Source organism: Humulus lupulus, chromosome 8 (genome assembly GCF_963169125.1).
Source record: "Humulus lupulus chromosome 8, drHumLupu1.1, whole genome shotgun sequence".
NCBI classification, from domain to species: domain Eukaryota; kingdom Viridiplantae; phylum Streptophyta; class Magnoliopsida; order Rosales; family Cannabaceae; genus Humulus; species Humulus lupulus.
In genome coordinates, this window is record NC_084800.1 from 112037970 (window position 1) to 112048405 (window position 10436).

Genomic DNA, 10436 nt, shown 5'->3' on the forward strand with positions numbered 1-10436 from the left:
TTGACACACCAACCAATCACACGAATTTGCTTCATTTTCCCTTTTTATTTCTTTTGTAGCTTTTACCTTCTATTTGGTATTTGGTGAACAATAGCCATAATATGTTTTGAGATTGTTTTTATATTTTTGGATATGGATTAAATTTCATTTTACTGGGATTATTAATGAATCTAATTGTTGGTTAAGTTGGTTGTTAAGTTGGTTCAGTCAACAAACCGGTTTCTGTACAGTTTTTATTTCATTTCTTGTAATCAGTTATATCAGTTAGTATACTGATATTGCTATAAATAGTCAAGTTGTATAGGCTTTCATTTACCAAGTTTTTCATTTTTGATAATTCTTGTAAAAACTGAGAGAGAGAAATCTGTGTACTGTTGTGAGGAGGTTCTAAAGAGATTCTGTAATCAAGTTTGAAAGAAGGATCAATAAGAAAGGCTGCCCGTGGACTAGTCTAGTGTCAAGAGATTATTGGCACTAGGAAACCACGTAAATCTCTGTGTACTATTTTTCTTTCTGTTCTTAATTGTGTTCTTTTATATTTCAGTTTATATGTTCTAGTTCTTGTATGCAAGTTTTATTTTTCAGATCCTAATTGTGTTTCAATTTGTTTTGTGGTGTAATTTCTGTTCTTGATCCCAACACTAATATTGTTGAGGGAGACACTTAGTAAAGTTGGCATTTGATTTGCTTAATAAAGTGTTCTTAATAATATTTCTTGTTTTTGTTTGATCACCAATGGTAAATTATTAAGCTAAAGAGGTTAAAATTAGCGGATCCAGCTTGAATGATGCAAATTCATTATCTTTATTGTCATTTGTGAACAGTAACGAGATATAGTGATCTTGAAATTGGATTTGCATGAGAATATGTTGAGTTTAGTGAAGGAATCCATATCATAATGAATAGGTCTGAAAATCTGGTTAACACTAGAAAATTCTGGTTAAGCATTTCGTGACAGTTTCTTTGGCTGCTTAATTGATGTTTCAGCCAACAATTAAAGGAAAAAAATAAAAAGCTCTTCCTGATGTGGCAATAAACTTAAATTCCATGCAGACCGCGCTAAGCGTGCTATATAGCCTTGATAATGAAAATAAATAAAAAAAATCATAAAAATTTAGCAATAGGACTGGTTTAAGGTATGACGGAATACAATTGAAAAAATACAGAGATAACACGAACAAAAATGGAAAATCTTACATGCTAATTGGCAAAGCCCGGAAGCTCCTGCTTGGTAATCTACCATTGAAACTTGTATCAACTGACAAACTGGATATCTTTCAACTCACCAGTTTCTCTCCTTTCTGCTACACAACTTAGTCCTTGAAATGTCAGATCATTCTTCCTCGTTATTTGGTTTATCTCAGTCCCAAGCTGTTCTTGTTTTCTTAGAATTCATTTAATTGTACCAAACGGAATCCCAAGAAATCTTTACAATATATAGAGTAACAATAACGAGGATCAACATATTATACAACAGGGTGTGGCGTATCAGTGTGTGACTAAACTAAGTTTGCCAATAGTGCCCACTTACTCTTATTAAGAATAAATAAATAATGATGAATTTATCTTCATTCTGTCGAGGAGTAAAAAAAAAACTATATGTACATGCTTAAGTTCAACTCCAGTGGAACTAGAAATCACACAATCACAGAGTGACCTGAGATAGATTTGATCAACGTCCAAAGAACGCTCAACCGAAGGAATCAGTCACAAGATGCAATTTCAAGGACTAGCCACCCCTCAAGCTGCAAGACAAAAAGTTCAGTCTGTGCTCTAACTCAACATATATTATGATTTCAATGTTGAAATCTTTATCACTTTGATAGTATCTCCTGGTAGTAAGCATGTTCTAATAGCATCGAATGTGATCTAAATTGCTGTATCCATGTTTACGTTTCGATCCTCAAAAATGCAATAAATTGGGTTTGGAAGCTTAAAAACGAGCTTCCCACAATTTGGACCTGTTAAAGCATCATAGCGGCTGCTTATAATGCCTGCTATGCGGAAACCTTCCTTCTGCAATGCTATCCTCCTTCTGGCGAAGTATTCATAATTATCTACATGCAATTCTTCTTCTGATCTGCAAGAGTGCTTGACTTAGCCAACTATGCTATCAGTTCATCACATCATATATAAAAAGCAATTTCCAAGAATTTTCAACTCCAAAGTGAGATGAATTTAGTGACATGACAAACTAGAGGAACAATATATATACTAATTAACATACTCTTTACTTTAAGGGAAAATCAGCACATAAACTTCATATAGACAATTCTAGAAGAGAATGAACAAAGCATAAGTACCTCATTATCAGTAGAGACCAATCTCTGTATCCTGCAGAAAGAAGGTGATTTATGGTGGTATTCCTTCGTCTCTCAGGCTTTCTTGATAACAAAATTAAAGGCCAGCCTCTAGCATGGAGTTTCGTGAATATTCTAAGAACAGACTGGAGCTTCAGATGCTTTGCATCTCCAATACAATTACTACATCCATATTGGTCATATCTGTACCAAGCAGAGCTCTTTATGATCAATTTATACATTAGAACTCTAAAATCAACATAGGAAAACCCGAATAAGAGCTTTTTAGACCTTAAAAGTTGATAATAGTAAAAAACTGTTAAAGTTCTTGATTTATCGTAAGTAGTCTAAATACGAAGTCCAGATTGGTTACACAAACTCAACAGTTAAAAAAGACTTAAAACATGCTAACACAGTGTGTCAACATAACCAATCATATATAACAGTACTTAAATACTAATAATAATTATAAGAAACTGGAGAAACATAGCCCATATATGATATTAAAGGTTTATAAGGAAATTACCCTTGAAGTAATAAATTATCATATTGAGGGTTTGAAGAAAAAATGTCATCTATGTCCATCAAAACCACATCTAGGCCATCATCTGGCGGGTTAACTGTTTTAAAATGATTCTCTACCACCACAACGGTAGAGTTTAAATCTCTAGCATATTGGCCTTCTTCAATATATTGAACAGCAAGAACCTTGCATATTGTAGGAAATTGACTTGCTTCCAAGTTGTTGAGCTCTGCATGGAGACCAAGACTCTTGCAGGTATTATAGTCGTAACTCAATTTTTCATTCTCAATAACTCCTGCATTTCTACTTTGACAAGACTGCAGCATTACTGTTAGTGTAATCAGTAAAGTAATCATTAAAACTCCAACAGTTACAATCGCCCCAATGAAAATCGTCGCAGCAACTGATGTCATGTAGAACCCTGTTTCCATCATGTAATGGCTGTCCCCATCTGTCCAAGAAAAAAGGTATGAGATAAAAAGTAACATGTTAATTTCTGAATGGATCATGCGGCAGACACGTAAAGAGAATAGGCATCTATCTCTCTCCAGCAAAAGTGTTATAGTATATGTAACCAAATGATCTCCAACTATTTCAAGTTCCGATTATGACAAAGACGTCAAATAGCTTACAGCTCTATACTAATCATTATCAGTTAACCCGAAATCTAGAGCATAACTATCTGTTTTGAGTACATTCACAATCACAGCTCTCAAGAAGTTTGTCAAAACAACTTTAATTGGAACCTCCTATGTATATATGCACACTGCTCAAAATCCACAACATCTGTAAATTTATTGTAGGGAAGTAAGGAGAGATTGATAACAAGATAGGATTACATACCAGAACCTCCATTGCCAGAGAGACTCTGTGCAGAGTACTCCCTCTCCATTTGGTGACCATAAGCAGACATGGCGATAATCTAGCCAGCATTCAACAACTAAAATTTCTGGAACAGTACTCCAAATTCCTTCGGGCTCTTATACGGGTCAACTGCTAATAAAAAGACTTAACTCTTTCATACTGAACTAAGTGAGTCTTAGAATGAGTGCAAAGATAATATCTCAATAAAATTAGGACTCCCCTTTAAACAATCATGGTTAAGCACTTGAACAAAGAAGAGTTTCTAATTATTTTTCATTTCTAATAATCCAGAAACTTCATAAGCCCGTACCTTGTTGTGCATGTACTTATTATTAGAACCACCACCATAACCTTCACCACCCAATAAAAACCCACCTCCATAAGGGCTCAACCAATTAACTACACCAAAATTTAGAATTTTTTAGTCATGCGATGAACCAATTTGAAGCAAATAACATAAAACTGTTCTTCGTTGATTCTGACCTAATAATCAGAATCTCACTATATCTGATCAACCGGTTTCATGCAAATCACAGAAAATTATGCTTGATCGACTCTAACCAAATACGTATTTGGTCTAGCTATAATTATAAAACCATTAATGCAATCAATATTCAGAGATTGATGATGACTGGGCTAGAAGCAGAGTTAATGGGAGAGAGTACCTGATAGAAACATCTAAGGATGGGAGTTTTACTGGAACAAGAAAGAATAATAGATCATTTAAGAAGAGCTCTCAGGAATTGGCCTTTCACCATTATTTCGCTGACTCTCTCCTTGTCCTTCTCGTGAGGAAGCTTCCTTTGTAGTTACCATGACCGTGCCTGTAGCGTGTTGTTATACTAAACTTAATTACACTTAAAAGATAAGTCTTATCAGATTTGAGTGGTTGTTTTTATCTTAATAATAATACTATTAACTTTTTGTTTTTGCAAAATATCCTTTTTGCTATCTTTTTTTTAATAATATTTATATATTTTTTCTTCAATAATATTTATATAATACATTCTATTTTAAATTTATAGTACCCTTATAAACAAATTTGATAAATAAAATTTTATCAATACGATCAAATTGTCATCAGTTATATGTAATTAAGTAATTAAATTTGAATTTGGAACTTATATAACTGATAACAATTTGATTAAATTAGCAAAATTTTATTAATTAGATTTGAGTTTAGGGTACAAAATATGTACGATTTCAATATATAAGGTACCAAATATGTACGATTTCAAAATACAGTGTACTAAATTAGCACTATTGTAAACACATGGTACCAAATAATTACCTAACCAAAAATAATAATTAAACAAAGCAAAAAAGAAGAATTTGTATTGTAATGAATTGGATAACTTTAAAATCTCTCAAATTCCTAATGACAATTATAATAAAGTCCACAAAGTTCACATCTTAATAAGTATTCAACGTATGAATTAGTTTTATATAACGAAAGAGATACATATATTATTTATGGTTCATACTTTTATAAGACATGAGTATTAATTAGTTGTAACATCTCAATATTGTCATGAAATTAGGTGTTAGAATAATAATAAAAATGTGATAATTACAGATAATTATTCATTTGGTATCGTAGAAACTTTAAAAAGTAATTTGCATTTTTTTTTGCAGTGGCTAATTTGCAAATTTCATTCTTATGCAATTCACTACAACCTCAAATGCTAGCTAAAGCAATTTAAAAAAACTCATTTGCAAATTTTATCATTGTGTTACTCATGCAATTCACTCTAACCTCAGATGCAAGCCCAATGTAATCCATTGCAACCTAAAGCAACCCATTGCAATCTCCAATGTAAGGGATCATGTAATACAGTGCAACACACTACAAACTCAAATGTTACCCATTGCAACCTCATACAACCTATAAAGCAACACATGCAACTCAATGCAATTTCAAATGCAACCCACTACAATCTTAAATGCAGCCCAATGCAATTTCAAATGCAATCTAGAGTAACCCAAATGCAACTCACTACAACCTTAAATGCAAGCCCAATGAAACTCACTGCAATCTTAAATATAAGCTTATGCAACCCACTACAACCCTATGCAACACATGGTAACATAAAAGCTACATTATAATTTCATTCTTATGCAACCTACTACAATCTCATGTAACCTGAAGAACCACATTGCAACACATGCAAGCTCATGCAAACCTAATGCAACTCAAATGCAACCTTAAATGCAAGTCAATGCAACCCCATTTACAAATTTCCAAAGAGATTGCACCTGATGTTTCAAATGTTGCAGACGTTGCACCTCAAGTTTCATAGGTTTTGCAGATGTTGCAAAAGAGGTTGCAAATTTTTCAATAGTGGTTGCAACATTTGTTGAAGAGGTTGCATACATTTCAACAAGCCCATGCAACCACACTGCAACCCTATATAACCCACTATTCCCAATTTAAAAGCTCATATGCAACCACATGCAACTCAATGCAACTCATGACAACTTAAAAAATACATATGCTAATTTCATCATTATGCAACCCATTACGACCTCAAATGCAACTCCATGCAACCTATATCAAATTTTTAAAAATTAATTGCAAATTGCATCTTTATGCAACCCACTGCAATCTCAAATTCAAGCTCAATGGAACCCACTGCAACCTTAGATACAACCCCGTGCAACCAAATGCAACCTCAAACACAAGCCCAATGCAACGCCATGCAACCAAAAACAACTTTAAAAAACTCATATGATAATTTCATCCTCATGAAAGCCACTACAACCTCATATGCAAGCAACCCGCTACAATTTCAAATACAAGTCCATTCAACTGAATGCAACCCCAAACAACCTTAAATGCAACCTCGATGCAATCTTGTCTAACCTAAACAACCCAATGCAACTCATGACAACTTAAAAACTTATATGTTAATTTTATCCTTATGCAGTCCTATGCAATCTCAAATGCAAGTCCAATGCAACTCCATGCAACCTAAAACAACTTAAAAAAACTCATTTATAAATTTGACAATATATACATAAGAATAATCAAAACAAAAAGCGTCATTTGACAAAGGATCAAAACTATTACAATGCTGGGAATTTGGGAGCAAAAAAAGAATAATTTTTTAGACTATACAGATAACCATCACCACTCTACTACTTAGTATCAACATATATATAAATATACATATATATAATAGTGTAAAAATGATGAGGATATATAATTAATTTCTATTTCTATATGATATTATGTTAGTTATATATGCTATGATTGGTCATATTTTTATATGACAAAATTTGGGCACTAAGACGTGAAAGCTTCTAAATATATTTTCAAGCCTTTATCCTTATGTTGAAGTCTATGTTGCTATTCAGTTTGTCTATATACGGTATATGAGCTCTATTATTCGATCAATCTAATTGTGTGAGACTGTCAAAATGAAGTAGGCAACTTTGTTCGTAGATAACTAGATATTGCTAGTGATTATGCCATGATCACTCTTTAAAATTTGTGCCTAGAAAATGTAACAAACCAGCTCACTTCTGAGCCCAAATCACTATCTTATAAGAATTACTTACTCCAATGTTATAGAATATATAAAGAATTGTCCTCATATTGTATTTATCTCTCTTGCTTTGGAGAGCCCATATCAAATTTGACATCCAAAAAGATTTAATTTTGTAATATACTCCAAGTAGTAACAGTGACATTTACATGCACACACACAATATATATATATATATATATATGAATATTTTTTAGTGAAACAATATTTAAAGACTCAAAAGTAAAGAAAAACTACAAACTTAGATATTAAAAATAATCGAAGGTATTTTCAATAAATGAGTAGTAATGGTAGTAGTAGATTATCTTGTGGTTGGTGACAGCGAAGCTAAGAGGGAGACAGAGCTCTGGAGGTGGAGTGGGTTGGGATGTCGTCGACGGAGACTAGTGGCGAAGACTCAATGATAAGAGATAGCGTCGTGACTAAGATTGGTAACATAATCAAATGGACTAGGGTGGGTTGTAGAGGTCACAATTACTTGTAGAGGTCGTCGGGATCGGAATGGCTGGTTCATGAAAATAGTTGCACAGGTTGATTTTAGTTTGGTTTTCGATCTCAGATTTTGCTGGGTTTATTTTATTTCAATCTGATTTTGGTTGCTTTCATTATTTATGTTATCCCCAAAAATTTTGTTCAATGACGTGGTAATCGTATGGACAAGTGGCAGGGCATGGTCAATAAATGACACATTAATTCTCATGGGTCATTTGAAGAGGTGTGCTTTGTCAGGCCGACTAGTGTGCTTGCCTATGCCGACCAGTGGTCTTGCTTATACCGACCAGTGTGCTCGCCTATGTCGACTAGTGGTGTGTTTGCCCATGCTGACCAGTGCTTGCCCATGCCGACTAGTAACTTCGGGGATGGATTTGGTTGGTCGACGGATCAGTCTCAGAAGTTACTGTCTAGTGACTCTTCAATAAAGCATCAGTAACAGCTTCAACCCGAATCATTCGCAACTACTGCGGGAATATCATAGATATACCAGAATAATAGCTATGTTGTTGTAATTTGAATTCATTTATATTTTATTAATTAAAGTTTGTTGAAACAACCAACCCGGAAAACGGGATATTTCTGATGTACGGTCCATGAGCCTATAAATAAATGGCTCATGGAATCATTTAGGGGAGGGGATTTTGGGGGATTAAAGAGCATTCTCTACTTTAGAGATTTGGGAACCGTCATTTGGGGCATTCTGGGAGTATAAACTGAGAGTTTAGAGAGAGAAACATTGTATCTTTTTACTTACACTTGAGAAACTCAGTTGACTCATGTTCATATGATCTGAAGTGTAGACTAAATATATCACAACTCCAAGTGGATTAGGCTATTACCAACTAATTGGGGCTGAACCACTATGAAAACTATTGGTGTTATTTACTTTCTATTCAAGGTTCTTGTCATTTTTGCGTCTACTCGCAGTTGGCCAAAATCGTGGTCAACATTTTTGGTGCTTTCATTGAGAGCCTGAATAAAAGAAATACACTGCTATCCTACCAATATGGCCCCCAAGAATACCAGTATGGCCTCCAAAAAGCCAGGTACATCAAAAGAGCCTGCTAGAGCATAAGGTCTTGGACCTCAGAACCGTGAGACTGAGCCCAGGATCTTTCTCGAGGAGACAACTCCAGGAAGCAATAGGCGCTTTCCAAGAGGAGATGATGCAATTCAATGCTCGGCAGGAGTCTTTTGCTGAGGAAATGGCCAGGCAAAAAGCTGCATTCGAGTAGCAAAAATAGGAGATGGATGCTAGGAGTGAAGAGATTAGGCGACGATAGGAGGAGGCCGATCGACGACATCGTGAGGCTGGACTTGCTCTAGAAGCGGCCACTTAGCTGACCCAGGCCAGTGCCCAGACCGCAGCACGAGGAGCAACCACCCAGAAAGCAAGGAATAATAATGCTTGTCGGAGGATCGCTGGCAAAGCCAATTCTCGAGGACCGGACAGAAGTAGGAGTAACCCCCCTAGTCGGGAGGATGATGGGGTCCGCTCCGGAACTGCCTCGACACATAGGGAGAACTCTAGAACCCCCTCCAGGAGCCATCGATCAGAAACTTCTAGGTCAGGGAGTCACCGGTTGGGTAGTAAGAAGACTCCACCCAGGCATGATCAGACCAGGACTCCTCGAGATAAGAAAACTTCGCAGTTTGAAGATGGATGTGGTCATGATGAGGCAAATAGTCATCACACTAATCAGTCAAAAGATAAAGAAGGCAACGACCCACAAGGAGGAAAATACTGCCCGGGACATACCAAAAAGCCTCCACTACATGTGGGCCAGCAGCGTAGTGGGAGAGAGCAAGTCCCGCGCAGTAAACCTTCTGAAAATTCTAATAGCACAGTGTTTGATCGGTTAGGAGGACACACTTCCCAGAAGGATTTAAGGGATGTTATCGGCGACAAGAGAAGGACCGTCCTGGTCGAAGGGAAAGATCTGAACCGCCCTTCCAGTCAAGTAGAAATACTTGATGACAGTGCACTAGATAGAAATGCATGACCAGGAGGTCAAGACCTTGAGACCCCGTCGGTTGCCCTAGCCTTCCAAGCCCAACTTGACACGCTAACGGCTGTAGTTCAAGGTTTGTCAAAAAGACCTTCCAGTATGGATGCGATAGACCACAGGAGTGGCAGTCCGTTTTGTGTCCAGATCAGAGCAGCCTAGCCACCGGCAAAGTATAAAGCATCGGTGTTGCCAGTATATACAAAAAGGGCAGATCCCATAAGACATGTTGGGAAATTTGAAGACCAAATGGAGCTTCTCGGGGTAGGTGACGATTATCATTGCAGAGTTTTCCCTACTACATTATCCGATACTGCCCAGGAATTGTATTGGAAATTCAAGACAAATTCCATTACCTCTTGGGAAACTTTCAGGAAAGAGTTTTGTAGACAGTTCAGCGCTGCTCGGAATCCACCAGTTTATACCAACCACTTGGCAGACATCAAACGGGGAAAGGATGAGTCTCTAAAGAACCATATATAGAGGTTCATGAGAGAAGCCAACCGAGCAACTGCTGTCGGAGATGAGGGGAAGATGGTTGCCATATCTTCTGGAATAACTTATCGAACCCCTTTATGGGATAGTATACATCGAAATCCAATTTCAACACTGCCACAATTTCTTGACCGAGCAGATAAGTATATGAAATTAGATGACGCAATCGAGAAAGAGGAAAAAGGCATAAACAATCCAGGTGGAT

General features: G+C 36.2%; 1 protein-coding gene across 2 annotated transcripts; it reads right to left on the minus strand.

The window, feature by feature from the left end:
• Nucleotides 1-1073: 1073 nt before the first annotated feature.
• LOC133798322 (uncharacterized protein At2g39920) lies at nt 1074-4509 on the minus strand. 2 transcript variants are annotated; one of them, XM_062236558.1, is made up of 6 exons: nt 4353-4509; nt 3998-4086; nt 3667-3816; nt 2827-3274; nt 2304-2504; nt 1074-2080 (listed from the first exon to the last, which is right to left on the minus strand). In XM_062236558.1, exons 3-6 carry the CDS (start codon nt 3734-3736, stop codon nt 1870-1872), a joined length of 930 nt encoding a protein of 309 aa, XP_062092542.1. In that variant the 5' UTR covers nt 3737-3816; nt 3998-4086; nt 4353-4509; the 3' UTR covers nt 1074-1869. The 2 variants fall into 2 exon arrangements, with proteins under 2 accessions (XP_062092542.1, XP_062092543.1); XM_062236559.1 differs by lacking the exon at nt 4353-4509 and adding an exon at nt 4171-4340.
• Nucleotides 4510-10436: the final 5927 nt, after the last annotated feature.

Coding starts and splice junctions, on each gene's coding strand:
- LOC133798322 (XM_062236558.1), bottom strand. CDS start 3,736: ATGTCTGCTTATGGTCACCAAATGGAGAGGGAGTACTCTGCACAGAGT. Junction 3,275..3,666: donor CTCTGGCAATGGAGGTTCTG/GTATGTAATCCT, acceptor TTTCTTGGACAG/ATGGGGACAGCCATTACATG. Junction 2,505..2,826: donor GATAATTTATTACTTCAAGG/GTAATTTCCTTA, acceptor TGCTTGGTACAG/ATATGACCAATATGGATGTA.